The sequence below is a fragment of the Periplaneta americana genome, chromosome 12 (genome assembly GCF_040183065.1).
Source record: "Periplaneta americana isolate PAMFEO1 chromosome 12, P.americana_PAMFEO1_priV1, whole genome shotgun sequence".
Lineage (NCBI taxonomy): Eukaryota > Metazoa > Arthropoda > Insecta > Blattodea > Blattidae > Periplaneta > Periplaneta americana.
Genome location: NC_091128.1, coordinates 35,131,366 through 35,150,068, shown reverse-complemented (window position 1 = coordinate 35,150,068; position 18,703 = coordinate 35,131,366). Strand labels below are relative to the sequence as shown.

General features: G+C 34.7%; 1 protein-coding gene across 5 annotated transcripts in view; it reads right to left on the bottom strand.

The window, feature by feature from the left end:
• The window catches only part of LOC138710237 (zinc finger protein ZFP2-like), a 105,651-nt gene extending 98,457 nt beyond the window's left edge, over positions 1-7,194 (bottom strand). For all 5 annotated transcript variants that reach the window (XM_069840923.1, XM_069840924.1, XM_069840917.1 and 2 more), the window contains exon 1: positions 6,845-7,194. In XM_069840923.1, coding sequence (XP_069697024.1) covers positions 6,845-6,915 — 71 coding nt within the window. In that variant the 5' untranslated portion in view covers positions 6,916-7,194. The remainder of the gene's footprint in view (positions 1-6,844) is intronic.
• Between the last annotated feature and the right edge of the window lie 11,509 nt (positions 7,195-18,703).

Sequence of the window (18,703 nt, the reverse complement as noted above, 5' to 3'; positions counted from 1 at the left end):
AATTTAAAAAAACTCTTGGGAGATCAATTTTCTTCCCGAAATAAAACAAAGATAAACAAACAAATTAAAGAAAAATAAAATAATACACATGTGGATCTAATACTTCAACCAAATGCCACCGGCGTCTATTACTGCCTGGCATTTTCGGGGCATTGAGTCCACCAGATCGCGGAAATAGTTCTGGTCCTTAGCGAAATCTTTCCAGGTAGCCAGAACTTGATCCCAGAACTGATCTGGATTTTGAGGTGGGATGTCTCGATATTTGTCAATCCTCCTCTTTTTCATGCTTTTCCGTGAACCGTCTTTGAACGTTTATGGCGGTGTAGGCGGGGTGATTATCCTGCTGGAAAATTAAATTTCCATCGGAAAGAAAACGATTATAAATTCCAAGAATCCAGCTCTTTCGCTTCTGTTTTAAAGCCAGTGCAAACATATCTCATCGCTAGCTATAATATAATTCTAATAAATGAAAGTTAATATACCAATTAAGTTTTGTTATGTTTGAATGCACATTATGTATTAATTTACTAATATTTCTTAGGTACTGGTATGTAGTTATAATAATCACTTTCATGTCTTAAAATAAAACTCGGTTGTATGCTACTTAGTTGACCAGTTTCAGCTTTGTCTCAGCCGTTTTTATGATATTCTAACCTATGATCAGTTTCTTCTAAAATTTTGAGTACCGGTACCACGATCTTCGTGACGCGGTATCTTTTGTGAATTTTTGTGTCATTCAAATTTTCAAAATGATCGGTTTTTAAATGGTTAACATTATCTCCATTTGACTCTTAATTTTCGAGCAGTTCCAGATATAACAATTCTGCGTCGAAACGTTCCGCATTTTATATTGCAACTAATGAATAATTAAAAATTTAAAGACGGAAATTTCTATCACTAAATTTAATTATAGTTTTATTGGTTCGTTAGGCTAAATTATGCTTGGTGAGATATAAAAATGATTTAATGAACCAGTAAATAAATTAATGAATCATTAAAACCTTAATGAAGCTTTGTGAAACCGGCCATAAGACTGGTAATATATAATTTAAAAGATATTTTGGAATATTAATATAGGGAAGATAATCTTTATAAGTCAACTGATTATCATACTGACGCTTATTTCGATGCTGAGCTATTATCCATTTAATATTGAGGAAATGTGCGATCTCAACGTGGCAAGAAATTGAAGTCAGATTTGAATATCCTACAAACAGAAATAGGTCACTTGTTCCAATTCACCAGCTACTATTAACCCTAGATTCTATGTTACTGGCTCTTCAACTATAGCCGATGTCAATAGTACTTCAAAATACGCAGTGAGTAAATAATAAAATGTTCCAGCAGCAATTCCTTCTTTAGGACGAAATTACATATAATTTATACATGGACCTGAATTAGAGAATTTTATATGATACGGAATTCTCCTCGGTGTTTTGTGTACAGTTGACTACACACATTCGTGTAATTATTGTCACCTGGTGGTCATAATGCTGAGATTTTTCTAAACAGAAATTCATATTTAGCATTATAAAATATAACCATACTTATAATAATTATTACTATTCAATTAGCAGTCAATGCAACTTTCATTTATCAACTCTCTGTACTGTATGAATCATGGCTACTGTAACAAGTTACGATTTTATACATGTTTCATGACTTACTCTACAGTACAGAATTTAAATAATAATAATAATAATAATAATAACAGCCAATAAGAAGTTGTCTTATATATGCAAAATCATTACCAACTGCTGTTGAGTAGTTAGAATAGTATTAACAACAGTTAAAGTTAAGTGTTGGTTATTTTAAACAAAATTATGTTGGAAAAATGGAAAACATCTTAACAAAACGCTTAAAATAAACCAGCTGTTAATTTAACATTTGTTAAGCCAAATTAAACATTACTTGGAAAAACTGGCCATTAGACTCATAAATTAAGCTTCGATATTATATCTATGCTAATGTAAGTTTTGTGGCCGGTTTGTCCAAGTATTGTTAGAACACTTAACGAATGTTAAACCTTCAACAGTTTGTTAAATACAGTTTTTCCATTTGTTCAACACCAGTTTGGCTTAACAGATTCTTAACCGTTTGTTAACTTTAAATGTAGGATTTCAGGCCGTTAACTCATTTAACAAACAGTTAAACATGGCGGATAACACCACAGCTGTTCAGACAAAAGTTGTGAAAATAACATGTTATGTTTCTCTTTGAAGAATGTTTAGAGTAAGGGCCGGTTTCACCAAGCTTCAGTAAATCAGTCCAAATGAAACATTAACTAGTACTGAACACTGAAATATTTACACGATTACGTTTGTATGTGAGCTGTGTCCGTAGATTTCAAGCCGAGCACCTATATATGCCTCGTCGCGCTACTTACGTCATAACACTCCCATGGAGCGGTCATTAGCGAGTTGACTTGCCATTCTAGTGGCCCGTGTTCGATTCCGGGCGATAACTTTTTTTTTATTAACGTAACTAGTTTTTATACATGTTACCTTTCTTCGTTTTTTTAATTTTGTGTAGTGGAACGAATTATTTCGCAACTCTGGCTCCACTAGGAGAATTTAAAAAACTCTTGGGAGATCAATTTTCTTCCCGAAATAAAACAAAGATAAACAAATTAAAGAAAAATAAAATAAATACACATGTGGATCTAATATATTGTCCACATGCCATCGGCATCTATCACTGCCTGGCATTTTCGGGGCATTGAGTCCACCAGATCGCGGAAATAGTTCTGGTCCTTAGCGAAATCTTCCCAGGCAGCCAGAACTTGATCCCAGAACTGATCTGGATTTTGAGGTGGGATGTCTCGATATTTGTTAATCCTCCTCTTTTTTCATGTTTTTCCGTGAACCATCTTTGAACGTTTATGCGGTGTGCGTGGGGTGATTATCCTGCTGGAAAATTAAATTTCCATCGGAAAGAAAACGATTATAAATTCCAAGAATCCAGCTCTTTCGCTTCTGTTTTAAAGCCTGTGCAAACTTATATTATCGCTAGCTATAATATAATTCTAATAAATGAAAGTTAATATACCACTTAAGTTTTGTTATGTTTGAATGCACATTATGTATTAATTTACTAATATTTCTTAGGTACCGGTATGTAGTTATAATAATCACTTTCATGTCTTAAAATAAAACTCAGTTGTATGTTACCTAGTTGAAATAGGCCACTTGTTCCAATTCACCAGCTACTATTAACTCTAGATTCTATGTTACTGGCTCTTCAACTATAGCCGATGTCAATAGTGCTTCAAAATACGCAGTGAGTAAATAATAAAATGTTTAAGCAGCAATTGCTTCTTTAGGACGAAATTACATACAATTTATACATGGACCTGGATTAGAGAATTCTCCTCAGGGTTTTGTGTACAGTTGACTACACACACATTCGTGTAATTATTGTCACCTGGTGGTCATAATGCTGAGATTTTTCTAAACAGAAATTCATATTTAGCATTATAAAATATAACCATGCTTATAATAATTATTATTATTATTATTATTATTCAATAGTAGTCAATGCAACTTTCATTTATCAACTCTCTGTACTGTATGAATCATGGCTACTGTAACAGGTTACGATTTTACACATGTTTCATGACTTACTCTATAGCACAGAATTTAAATAATAATATCAGCCAATAAGAAGTTGTCTTATATATGCAAAATCATTACCAACTGCTGTTGAGTAGTTAGAATAGTATTAACGACAGTTAAAGTTAAGTGTTGGTTATTTTAAACAAAATTATGTTGGAAAAATGAAAAAAATCTTAACAAAACGTTAAAAATAAACCAGCTGTTAATTTAACATTTGTTAAGCGAAATTAAACATTACTTGGAAAAACTGGCCATTGATCTTTTGAAATACCTAAGTTATTTTGTGGTTTGTAAAATTAAAACAATTTGGTAGCACTGTACTAAGTAGTTGTATGCTACTTAGTGGAGAATATTAAATTAACGACTTTTCCATGAGATCTATTACTTTCTCATATGCTCGATTAGAAATTTCTTATGATGTGCAAACGTAATAAACAAATGTAATAAAATTGTAAACCAGATTAAGTTCTAGCCTAGATGCAAAGTAGAATTATACTGTACTTTGGTACCGAAATAACTTTAACGTTAATTACGACTAAAGTGCTATTATTAAAAATAAAATAATTAATAATTAAACACGTATATTTAATGAAGTGGAAGCTAGGTGCTTGGATTCAATTAGGAGTTCACAATTAGCACTTTAATATAGCACATTTTTTAACTGGCACATAGACTGAAAAATGTTCAGATGGAGAAAGTCTAAAAATTCCAAAATGTCGCTCTAGAGGATCCTGGTTAAATTTTTTCTGTCAGAATATATTTAAATCTGCTATCCCACAAGAATTGATATATTTCGCTAGTGCTCTGAATTGTCACTTTAAATAATTCAAGGGTTCTTTCTTAGACAAACGTGTTCTTTGTATTGTCAATTACATGTAATATATTTTCTAAAATCGTGTAATGCTAGAATCCTTTGCACAGGGCAGATGAGGGAGTCTTTGAGTTCAGCGTATCTGCAAGGTCGTTCATTCACCTTTGAATTCTTTTATATTTTCACTTTCCTCGAACCCATCACAGTTTATGACCCTAAAAAATGTATCGATTTTGAAAAACTCACACTAAACAGCTGAAATGCTGGTCTGGAGTTCATTCACTGGAAGGAATTACGGTCAATGTAATTAGACATAATTTTGGGCATTCAGGTGTGGAGAAATGGCACATAAATGCCACAAGCGCATGATTAGCTAAGGTGTTCTTCTGATTTTCGGGTGTCACATCCAATTATTTTTACTCGGATACTTAACAATGCTGTATCAACTACTGGGTTATTTAGCGTCAATGGAATTGGTCACAGCCAGATGGTATTTGGTAAGGGTACATTGTTATGGCATACGGTTTTGGTCGCCAGTTCTTGCGGGGAAGTCCCACCTCTTTATCGGCAATAATAAATTTATCGGCTCTTACAATCAAAAGTCGCCCTCGGTAGCGCAGTTGATATAGCGCTGACCTTCTATGCTCGAGGTTGCGGGTTCGATCACGGCCGAGATCGATGGCGTTTAAGTGTGTTTAAATGCGACAGGCTCATGTCAGTAGATTTACTGGCATGTAAAAAAAACTCCTGTGGGACAAAATTCCGACACACCGGCGAAGCTGATATAACCTTTGCAGTTGCGAGCGTCGTTACATAAATCATAATTTTAAAAAATCGCAGTCAAAACCGCAGAAAAATGGATATCACAGATATAAGAACGAGTATATAGTTTTCTGTGTTCGTGGAATTGCTCTACACCACTTCTGAAAAATATTCTAGTCTTTGGGTGGATAAAAGAAACGTCTCTTCCTTACAGATTATACAATATAATTGGATTTACATCAATAACAAAACAATTAGGCTTATTATTACTCGCTCACATAAACGGCACAATAAAAATCACCCGAACACCACAAGAAATATCTTCTTAATTCCATAGCAGAACAAGTTCTACCTGCTCTGTCCACAGTATTAAGAGGAAAACTGCAGTCTAAAAACGACCGCCACGCCAATGTTTCGCTCAATTGCCATGGCGACAGTAGGGGGTTTAAAAGTCCCATTAGACCCTTGCCGAGTTACCACACTTTCTATTCTAAACGCTCTGCCTATTGTGTACCGCCAATTTCTTAGTGTATTAACAGGGGTAGAGTCCTATTTAGGCACAGCCTAACACATTCGTATGCAGCTAGTGAATAGAAAATAAACGTTGATGCAAAATTTTTAAAGTATCTGAATATTCTTCATTTTTGCCTCAGATCTCTTGATTAAACCAAACATTATTTCGGAGAAATTGTTTTGTAGAACATCTTACGTATGATCACTGATTAGATTCTTTTCTTTAAGATTTTTGATAAAGGTTTTAAGGGTGGATATCACTTCTCTTTGTCACATTTTCTCTTGCAGTTGTTATTTTCCTTCCTCAATGCTCTTAACTGTTCCTTTTCATTTCCACCACATTTTCAAGTAGATGTAATACGTTTCCTAGGACTCTCGATAATGCTATAATTTTGGTATGAACATAATCAGGTAATTGTGAATTACAGAAACGCCACTTTTTACCTTTTTCAAAATCGCTGAAATAAACTATAAAATGTAAGTATTCATTAGTACAAATAGACGTGATCACTTGATGTTTCACAAGAATTATTGTTGGAACTCAATTTGTTTCATGTGAAACTATTGCTTCCATTTTTCTTTTCAGAACCCTCCGAGATGCTTTTTTAACATGCAAGAATAATATTATACCAAGTCTATTAAGAATTTATAAAAGCGAAAATCATTGATTCATATTATAAAGCAAAGTTGTTCAATTATTGATTCGAAATGTAGGTAAGCTATTACATAACACTGTTCAACAGTTTAGGCCTACCATTTGTAGATGTCTTGAGAAGTTAAACAGAGACGGAACTCCGTAGTCTTTCAAAATTTTATTTCGTAAGGATGTCCAGAATCAAAACTTTTCAAAATGGGCGGAACACAATTTGTTGTTCCGAGTTGGCAAGAATTTATTCCGTTTAATTCCTGTCAGCCACTTAGCCAGATCTGGCTTATGTAACTTAATAGGATCCTATAATTAGTAGCATTAAGTTATAAGTTCCAACAAGTTTATTAGCAGTAATTATTTTGAAAACATATTCGGGAACAACGCTCTTTATGTGTTAGATATTAGTCTTCGTCTATAGCTCTTATCTCGGTACATCTCTAACTAGGCTAAGCAAGCAAGAAAGAAATCCTAAGGTAATTGTAGTACTGTACTTACTTGTGCAGAGAAATTCCAGATCCTTTCTTGTATGTGTATGTACAATTGAACGCTGCACATGAATTCACCATAATGCATGGCACTAGTCATTCAATTAAATTCACTACTTAGGCGTAGGCTTATATTCAGACAATAACAAAGCTACAATTTAGTAACGTGTAGGTCTTTCTCTAACTTGTAGGAACACATTCACACTTCGAAGATATTACGCATTTTTAAACGACAATAATTCTAAGAAATGACTATTAAGGCCCATTCACAATGAAAATGGAAACGTAACCGCAACGTTAGCGCAAGATATAAAGACGTGATACCATTCACGATGAAAACATAAGCGTTAACGCTAGAATTTAGCACGGCCTCCTAGAATTAACGTGGGAAGGTTACGTGCAGACACTGCCTACTGGATTATCTTATGAACACTTTCCCAGAGTACAGTAATATATTACGAAACTATGGAAATTGCAACAAATTACATAAGTGACCATTCATCTGTAGAATTTATGTTCATGCAAGTTGCATTAGCTTTCCTTTGTGCCATTCATCTCTTGAAGGCCAGAAAATCTAGACGTAGACGATTATGGGTTCATCCACTGAACCAGAGGAGAATCAGCATGGAGACTTCCATAACCTTTCGCGTTAAATGAGACATACGAACCTCAATTTTCATTGGGTGAAACGAGTGTTGAGGGACTTACGCCGATTTGGCAAGACTTCTGACCTCTGTTGCATTAACATAATTATAAAATACGATAATTTGGTCCAGGGAGCATCCGTTTTTGGTGCAAAGATAATTCGTTTGGCGTGTTTCTTAATTGAAATTAACCTGAGTCGGTGCCTATTCCAAAATCGGCGGAAGTCCCTCAACGCTCGTTTAAACCAAAGAACTTTGAAACCTACCGAATTGTGTGGGTTCTATTGATAGTAAACATGTCATCATCCAGGCACCCACTAACTTAGGATGCTAATTTATCAACTATAAAAAGACATTCAATATATGCTAATGATGGTATGTGATGTAAAATATTTCTTCACCCATGTTGATGTAGGAGCATATGGATCTCAGGCTGATGGTGGAATTTTTATAAATTCACAATTTGGCTACAACTTAAATAATGACTTGCGCCCTTTACCACTTCCAGTATCCCTTCGACAATTAGGAACTCCTACAGCACATTACTTTCTTGGAGATGAAGCTTTCCCGCCGGGAGGTCATGTGCAAAACATATCTTAAAAAATGTACAAAGGAAAACTCCATTTTTTTTAGGTCTTATACTATACCTAACCCCTTAAGAATTGGTACCAGAAATGCCACTTCAAAATGCACTAAATATTGGAGAGGCTATTTCAGATTATTTTATCTCACCCTCTGGTGTCATTGTTGGACAAATGGAATATATTTTATGTGGATTTGGCAGTGCCATATAAAGAGAATACTGGTAAATATTTGCAGTAGCCCTATACAACGTAAATCTAGTTCAATAATGTAAGCATAAATTTCTCGTCAATAATTTAGGCGTAGTTTTACCACACTTGCAAATAATTTGTTTAGGTAAATTAGGTTAGGTTAGCCTTAGTACTAATTAAGAAAGTAGATCATGTGGTGCACTTAACAAGGTTCACAAAATTTAATTACATTTTCAGAGAATCTTCATTGATGGTAACAATATTATACTATAACTTCAATAAAGTATTACTAAACAGTGTACTTAAACATATTCATTTTACTGAAAGTTGATAATGTAATATGAAAAGAAAAAAAAAAACACGATTGAAAGATGTCACTACGAAGACAGCAGACGGCACCTTCTCTTGGCTGCCATCAGCAGCTGAGTTATTTCTAACATAAACTCGTCCTTTATTTCATTTTGAAAAGTAGAGAGCTAAGCTACAACAAAGTCAATGAATGTTGAATCCTAAGTTGATATCTTTCTTGCAAAAGATTTTGAAAATATTTTAGATTTTTCAGCAATCATTCCCAAGTTCTCGTCTATAAGTGAATCATCTGAGGATACTTTACGTTTTTTCCCCTTCGATAGCATGGTCGACACTGTAACTGACTTTCTGGTACATGGAACAGGCCCAGGATCATACTGCTCATCATCGTGAAAAGAAATCTCTTCCACCAAACCCACTTCACACTCGAAGATGGAGTTAAAATCTCAATCTTTTGTAGACTGAATCTCCTGGCACTACATGGCTGTTGCTAGTACCAGGCAATGATGTCTCAAGTACAGGAAAATTATTATATTGTATGTTTTCCTCAACCGTGTATGATCATCGAGGAAAGCCATCATTATCATACCTTCCAGTGCTGGCACCAAGTCTCACAGACCCGGCACAATTACTTTTACTGTCTTCTCTCAAGGGGGTGAGGGGTAGAAACCTGTGTCTCCACCTAGCTTCCTGTTTCTTCCCATAGTTGACATGTGAGTGCCAACGTGGCTGGTCGTACAGCAGTAAGTGAGATAATTATATAACTGGTCTGTGAGCGCCAGTGTTGGTGTTACACAGTTTCCAGTGTTGGTGTTACACAGTTTCGTTTTAAAGTTTTAGTGCTTAAGGATTATTTGTGGTTGTAACGAACTGATTGTTTCAAATATCAGCAGATTATTTAATTTACAGTTGATATTAAACATTTTGCTAGTTTTTAATTAATATTTAGCTTACGATATACTTCAGAAATGTCTGATGAAGAAAATGAGAAACGAGTTGTGACTTTGCTAGATACTTCTAAAATGTCTTACGAAGAGAATGAAAAACGAGTTGTGAGTTTGCTAGACGAGGTTGTAAAGTGTGAGAACGATAGTGAAACCTGTGATGATGACGCCGACACTGATGAAGAAGATGGTGAAGTGGAAGTGTTTGATGGGAATACAGATACAGAACAGGAAGGTGAGTCGAGTGGTGATGATGAACAGTTTGAGATTCCGAACAAAGTTCCTAGAGTTCCAGGTTTCAGATCTAAAGATAGTACAGTATGGAGACAACACTGCCCACCAAAGGCTGTTAGGACTGTGCAGTGTAATATTGTGACGCATCTACCAGGTGTGAGGCCATGTGCTAGAGAGGCTAAAACTCCTACTGATTGTTGGTCTCTTTTTTTTTTTATGTTGGCATATTAAATGTTATTGCTGAAAATAAAAATCTCCATATAAACAGAAGTTCACAAACTTATTCAAGAGAGAGGTCTGCTAGACCAACGGATCTTATTGAAATCAAGGCTCTTATCGGCCTTTTATATCTTGGAGGGGTCCTAAAAAGTGCTCGTCTTTCCGCAGACGACATTTGGGATAGGAATGGGTGTGGTATAGAAAGGTTCTGGCTGACTATGTCCAAAGATCGATTTTTATTTCTATTACGTAATCTACGTTTTGACAATACAGAAACAAGAAACGATAGAAAACAATGGGATAAGTTAGCTCCAATTCGTCAGGTGTTTGAAATGTTTTTGGACAACTGCAAAAAAGGGTACACAATAGGTGAATCTGCAACAGTAGATGAAATGTTGGAGGCTTTCAGAGGCAGATGCTCATTCAAACAGTATATGCCTAAAAAACCTAATAAATATGGCATCAAAATGTTTTCCCTAGTTGATGCTAAGACATGGTATGTCCTAAATATGGAACCATATGTTGGTCAACAACCAGAAGGTCCATTTAGGGCAAAAAATTATCCTCAGAGTATAGTCGAGCGACTTATTGAACCAATATCAGGAACAGGGAGAAATATTACATGTGATAATTGGTTCACTTCCTTTCCACTTATTACAAGCTTGCTGAATCGCCATAGAACAACCTGTGTGGGAACAGTTCGAAAGAATAAAAGGGAGCTGCCAATAGAATTTGTGGATTGCAAAAAGAGACCAGTGGGATCTAGTGTGTTTGGTTTCCAAGAAGACATTACCATTGTTTCTTATGTACCGAAAAAGGGCAAAAATGTAATTTTAGCATCTAGTATGCATAATGATGACTCAATAGATTCATCAACAGGTGACAAAAGCAAGCCAGAAGTTGTCACCTTCTATAACTCCACTAAGGAAGGTGTCGACGTGGTTGACAAACTTTGTGCTGCCTAAGACGTCGCAAGAAATACCAGAAGATGGCCAATGGTGGTGATGTCTGCACTACTGAATATTGCTGGAATAAACCCGCAAGTGATTTGCATCTTTAACAATCAGAAGGAAAACAGTGTACGCAGGAAGTACTTGAAAAAGTTGGCCGTGGCATTAACAGATGATCACTTGAAATGTAGAGCTGCCCTTACAAATCTTTCACGTGAAGTACGAGAAAGAAGGCAAGAGGTTGCTGGAACATCTTTTCAACATGTTAAGGCTGATCAGTTTCCAGAGGGAACAAGAAAAACGTGCTTTTTCTGCAAAAAGGACAGTAAAACAAAATACTTTTGTAAAATATGTAAGAAATGTATATGTTTAAGTCATGCTCAGTTTTCATGCTCTGAATGTAGTGCTTAAATGGTCTTCTGTCTCAAACCAGTATTTAAATATTATTTTCACTTTTTTAAGGAAAACCATACATAATATTTCAGTTGTTTGCTGGTTTGAAAGGCTTTTGTTCATAAAATTCACATTACATTCACTTTTTTTTTTTTTCAATCTTATAAAGTTAATTAAATTAGATGTTATATAACAACAAACTGCTTAATATTTGCAATTCACTCCTTTCAGTATATCCTATGGATGCTGACAAATAGCTAAAATATTAATAAATTGGTTGGAAGAGTCAGAAATAAAATTAAATATATATGGGTCTACCAGACTTGGCGCCAGCAGTGATGTTCTGAAAGAGGGCGCCACTACTGGAAGGTTAAAGGGACTCCTGGTTAGCCTTAGCTCTGCTCCTGTTGCTATCTGCTATATCTTTTTTTCCCCCTGTATACCTGTCACTTAAGGTTTTTAGCCTTCCTTGGTATACTTGAACTGGAACAGAATAAATGGTGTCAATCAAACTGATCTCATGTAAGGGAAACATTAAATTATTGTATTATTTTTAGGTTAAGTGCATTGTTGATTTTTCATTGTGTTCAATGTAATTTTATTTCCTTTTTATTCCAAAAAGAGGTTCCGGCTATAAATATATAAACGTTAACACATTTTAAATTAAGACACAGTCAAATTAATTTACCTTTAATTATGCCCTATTTCACTACGGTACCAATTGATTTATTACACACCAAAGCTACCTAACATAACTTAATAATTAACTGACAATACAACATAACTGTGCCTTTTCCAAGAAATTTACCATTTTGAGAATATAATACTGCAATAATAATAATAATAATAATAATAATAATAATAATAATAATAATAACAATAATAATAATAGTAATTTCTTACAGGAAAAGACATACATTATAGGGTCTATACACCTACCTTCATATTTCATTTCATATAATTAGCATCTTTTAATGCATTGCCTCTATAATAATACGTCTCTTGTCATAAAGACAACGCTGTTCTTGATACAAAGCAATTAATGTTTCATCAAATCATTCCGTAGCAAATGAAAATTATTTACTTGGAACGTTCTGAAGCAGGAATTGATGTAAAATGCAGTTTGTAGGAACAGCCAACAGATGGTGTGAGTAAAAAAAGCGCTCTGCGATCGTGTTTTGTTTCAAAATAACATAAACGCAAGCACAAAAGTTTGGAGTTTGCAAACTTTTCTTGCGTTTATGTCAGCGTTTGCGCTTACGTATTTCATTGTGAATGCTTTCATTAAATAACATGGGTCCTAAGTCTTGCATTTAATTTTCATAGTGAATGCGCCTAAATGCAAGCGCAAAAGTTTGGAGTTTGCAAACTTTTCTTGCGTTTATGTCAGCGTTTGCACTTACGTGTTTCATTGTGAATGCTTTCATTAAATAACATGGGTCCAAAATCTTGCGTTTATGTTGCACTTGTGTTTAATTTTCATTGTGAATGCGCCTTAGGTCTCTGAGAGTCATGGCAATTTCTGCCGCTAGGTTCGCCTCGCTGTGCTAAGAAATGATGAATAGTTCCATTTCTAATCATTGTGTATCGTGAAAATAGTTTGATTAATTGTGCATTATTGATCGAGTACGAAAATTATAAATAGGTATGCCAAGCATATTACAGTCTTATTTGAGATTTATTGATGACTTGCTAAATATCAGTATGCAGATTTTCAGCTTCATTCAATGGAATTTACAATTTTGTTTCCCGAAAGTTTGAATTTGTTGAATTAAAATTTTGCTTCCAAACTACATTGTTCATATGGTTCATTTACTTCGGCAAGTTGATTGTTTTCAGTTCCGTGTTTTTTCTTCAGATTTCGTTCCCTCCAATTTCTTATAATTGCTGAAAGTGAACTACTGGTTTCTGCTACTTTCAGACATTATTATTATTATTATTATTATTATTATTATTATTATTATTATTATTATTATTATTATTATTATTATCATCATCATCAAAATCAAATTAATATAGTTCTTAGCTTGTCTTGTCTTAAGGCAATCAGTAGCGTTTTTCGAGGAAAAGAGTATGATTTACCATCATCATTTTTAGTGGCGATATATTCCACGACAATGGTTAATTATTTCTGCTGAATATTGACACATACACGATTTGCATTATTTAGGATACAACATACGCAGCAATGCGATTTTAATGTTGAGCATGCCGAGTTTAGTGTAACGTACTCCCCTCATCCTCCAAGCCAAATCAAATATTATTACGACATTACAAGTAATAAATAAATAAATAATAATTACTACAATTATTCGTTGTGATAAAGTACAATTATCACTGCATGGTGTACCGAAAATTTTACTTTATGTTTTCATTAAATTGACATGTCATGAGTGACGACAGAAAACAGCTCAGGGGAGTGAGATGCAGACATTACTAAAAATGAAATCGGGATCGGGGAGAGCACATGCGCATGTGCCTATGATCGGCAAATTGTAAAAAATATTGTCCCTGAGATTCCTGAGATATTTGTTTATGTTTTGGGAAATGGTCAAATTCGAAAACCATTTCTAATCACATATATTGCAGTATAACTTCCTAATTAATTTAATTCTGTTTACACACACTAAAATATCATAGCATTTGCTATTACTACCCACTACTGGATTAATCTTGCACAGGATAGGGACCGATGGTGGCGGGCTTATGTGAGGGCGGCAATGAACCTGCGGGTTCCTTAAAAGCCATTTGTAAGTAACAGGTTAATCAGCAGGCCTATTAGATATTTATTTCACCGCTGCAAGTTGTGCAAGAAAAATCGCACATTTGTACTAATCATGTATTGTGACTGCTGTTTACTTTAGTAAAAATCATAACACGTCAACATCAATATATTTTTAAAAAAAGAAAGGGATAAGTTAGGCTTACTTACAAATGATTAAATTATGAAGTCAGAGAAATGGAAGATAATACAGTACCTTAATTCATTGGAGTAATAATAATAATAATAATAATAATAATAATAATAATAATAATAATAACAGTAATAAATGAATACGTGAAAAGGGTAGACTACAGTGCTCATGTAAAATATATTAAGTTTCTTTCATTATTTCCGAAAAGGTACGGTGTATGAATTGAACAACAGAAAGGTAGTACCTTAGTTTATAATATGTAATATCTTTTAATAACAAGAATGACAGCCTTTTATTGTAATATAATTGAGACGTAGAAGTTTGGAAATTACGTCTATTGTCCATAAAATATTGTACGAAGCATTTAATAAGCAATGGTGAGTCCTTTAAATGTCCCAAATGTCAATGTCATTTAAGTTTTTTGCTATGAATATTTAGTATAGAACAGCGCTTCAAGCGGCGGGATTGGCATTACGAGGGAACCACTTCTTTACACCGAATTTACATTGGTTGTATAGGGGAATTGGCACATTAATTGTGATATTGCTTTAGATAAAGCGGGAAAAAGCTTGTGAAAAGTGTTTTTATGTGTACAGTGAATTTTTTGTTAATATACGGCAATGTAATTGTAATTTATAAAAGGTAAGCATATAAATGATAGTGCAGTTTTATCCAGGGTGCGAATTAAGATTTCTGATGAGGAGGGGATAGAATCCTAGATAAAGAAACCATACATAAAAGTATTATTATTATTATTATTATTATTATTATTATTATTATTATTATTATTGCTGTTGTTGACATTACTGTGATGAAATGTAAACCGAACATTGGAAGTAACAATAATAAATTAATGAATAACACCTCTGTATCACGACTGGATCACACTTTGAAAATGTGAATGAGTTAAGATAACATGTGTAATTCCTAAGTTATTGATTGTTGTCAGATCAATATTATTCTCTTTGCTTACTTTCTATTTTATAAAGTATACTCGTAATAAAAGAATTATATTTTGTAGGACAGAAGTTATCCCTGGCAGGGATGTTAATATGAATTTATGAGAGGGGGATAACTTTCCAATAGGGGGGAAATCCCCCATCCCCCGTTCAATCGTACCCTGGTTTTATCTGAAACTGAAAGATAACATCGCGTCATTTTACTTTAGAAATTAATCAGTATCGCAGCATCGCATTACATTTGGATGTGCTGTTCCTGAATATGGGAAAAAGGTGGACATCAGTTCGTTACTTGTTGCCTGTTAATATGACCAATTGACTGATCCTAATCAGTGGCGTATGCTGAACTTGGAGTATGAGTGTTCTGTTAAAAATATATAATTGGTATATAGTCGCATGAGTTTAGCAGAAATTTCAAATTCATTAACTACTCGTGCTACGTGAGTAAATAAATCATCTGCTGTCCTATCAGCACTAACATCTGCAAAGTCCAAGAATCTTTCATAGACATTGCGGAGATCTGTAGATAGTTGAGATTTGTTCTCAATATCATAAGTTTCATAAAGTATTATAGCTACAAATGAAACTGAGTTAATTTCATTTTTTATTTCTTCTTTTCCTACATCAGTAATAGCTTTTATAGTATCATTTTGAATCAATGGAGAAGTTCCTGGAAACATTGTGGAAGAATTTAGGTGGTTTTCTAAAAGTAACCATATTTTTTAACACATTTAAAATTCTAAAAAACTTCTTTTGTTCAAAGAACTATCTGATTCGTCATGTTCCCATAGAAGGAGCTCCTGGTTAGCTAGAAGACAAATAGCATCAACGATTCGTATTAATACAGCTTTAGTTTTATTTACCCCTTCATTGTATTTATTGGTATCAGTTCTTCGTTGATCATGTAAAGTATCAATTCACTTGAATAATTTCAAGGGAAAAATTGTTCCTGGGCCGGGTATCTATCTCGGGACCCTTTGCTTAGCGTACGAATGCTCTACCGACTGAGCTACACCAGGAACCCTACACGACATTGTCACAATTCTCCACTTTATATCCACACAACTCATCCCCATTTAAGTTGTGTGGATATAAAGGGAAGAATTATGACGGTGTCGTGTACCGATATGGTTTCTGTGGTAGCTCAGTCGGTAGAGCATTCGTGTGCTAAGCGAAGGGTCCTGGGATCGATACCCAGCCCCAGAACAATTTTTCCCTTGAAATTATTCAAGACTGCTTTACAGGGAGCTTCTACCTGAAAGTCAGATTTGCATATCAATTCACTGTTTGCCGAAAAGTTTTGATTTCAGGACACATTGTAGTGAGTTTTAGATTTTGATTGCTTTTGCTGTGCACTGCACAAGTGATTTAAGTCAGCAAATCCATACTTACTCCAAACCTCATTTTTGTTAGAAAACAATAAGCATGGCCAGCAAAATAACCTGTTTGAAATTTCACAATCCTCTAACCATTCTACATTTTCATATTGTGAAATAGAAAAATGTCTAGTCTATTGTCCGCTTTTTGTTTTAGATTGTTGCACTAAAATGAGATTACCGAATTTACAGGGTGTCCAGCGCACACCTTGAATACTCGCAATATATGTAAACCCCTGGTCGAAATCCTACTGTAAGCCTACTTTGTCTGCATACAGAGTGTCTTATTGTTTTCAGGTTATGGCACTTATATTCTGATCTACACTTCAATTCATAATGGTTTACTCTTGCGTAACCTTTTGTAAAAGTGGAGATAAAAATGGAACATACGTCACTTTCCATCAATTTCCATGAAATGTTGACTTGCGTGAAAAATGGGTTAAATCAATATCGCGGCAGGACTTGAACAAAAGTAGTTTGTGGCAACTTTCAAAAAGATCTGTAACGGTTAGTGTGGAGTTCACATTTTGACGTAACTTGGTTTAGTATTTCCACTAAAAACAAGATACTCCTTCCAAATTCCGTCTTGACCATTTTTCAAGATTGTCCATTCCACCATATATTCAAGGACACGACAAAGGCATTCGCAAACGTAGGTAATATTGTGGTTAAAAGAAACTATGGCTCTGCTTTTCCAAAAACAAGCCGAATTTTGGAGTCAAGGTCAGAACCAACAGGGCCAGATCCAAAACCAGCGTGTGACGAAAACCAGGTTTCTGTAGCCATCCAAGTTGATAATGATAGGCATACTGCCCGTAATTTGAACAACATAAAATTGTATAAGATTTATTGTAACGCAATTTTTCACATAAATCGTACTTAAAATAGCATATCTTTGTTATAACTATTCAAATAATTAATTTTATTTCATGCTGTGTCGTGCAATTTGATTAATTTGACAACTATACCATTGAAAACAATGTATAAATAGGGTGTAATCGCCTGCCGTCTAGCGGCGCATTTGCAACTACGTAAATGGAGCCAATTCTGAGATCGATTATCGCAGCAATGCAGAGGCCTTGAATACTATAGCGTAGGCAACGATAAAGGCCCGCTCCCACTTAGCGGAATCGAACTGAATAATCTGCTGCCTTTCACATCTACTGGAATCAAACCGAACAGAACCTTTGTGTTTTGTCATACAAAAGAGATAATTCTGCACATTTATTAATTTTTCTTCGTTCATATTAAATTATGATTTGTATTGGTACTATATCAGCAATAACGTTTAATAGTAAACAAATAACGCCCCCAAGAATGGATGTGGTCCATTTGTCTTTTCACGGAGGCTTCACAAGAACTTCGATCATACCCGAAACAAGAAGTTCTGTTTCAGCAGTAGAATAAATATTATAGCTGTTGAATTCTGTTCTGTTCGATTCGACGCGCCACTTTCTGATATCTTCGATTTAAATACATTGTGAAAAGAAATTATATTCGATTCGATTCGATTCGATTCCGCTAAGTGGGAGAGGGCGTTTGCATTTCTAGTATTGCTAACTAGAAACTATTACCACAGTCAAATATATAGTCACGAAACTCTATACGTAGGGCATATGCATCCACATATAGTTGCTAACCACTAGGATCGCTACTATCGCCTCAGACACTGCGAAATAGTACCGGCACAGTCTGTAGTACCCTCACAACTCAAGCTTCGTGACTGCATATACTAGACTGTGCTATTACTATCAAATGCGCGCAACAAGCAAGATATTAATGTTGTAACTGCGAAAAACATGTAAAATTCAAGACTCACTCGCTGTTTTTCCAGACCAATAGATCGATGATGCTATATGACGTCCCACACGATGGCAATACTTCAATATGAATTCAATCTGGCCTGGTGCTCCCGACACCCCCTCTCCAACCATTTTTTTCCCACCCTATACCACTCCATTGCAAACGCTTCTGCACATATTTTCTCTACTTCTGATTATACCTACTTTATTCTACTATTTTATATTAAATTCGAATACATAACTTACCTTTCAATAGACCAAGATTCGATCCTCAGACCTAAGACCCTTCATTTAGTGAACCACTATCATAGCCATTACGCTAAGACTTCATTGACTAACAACCCCTTAAAA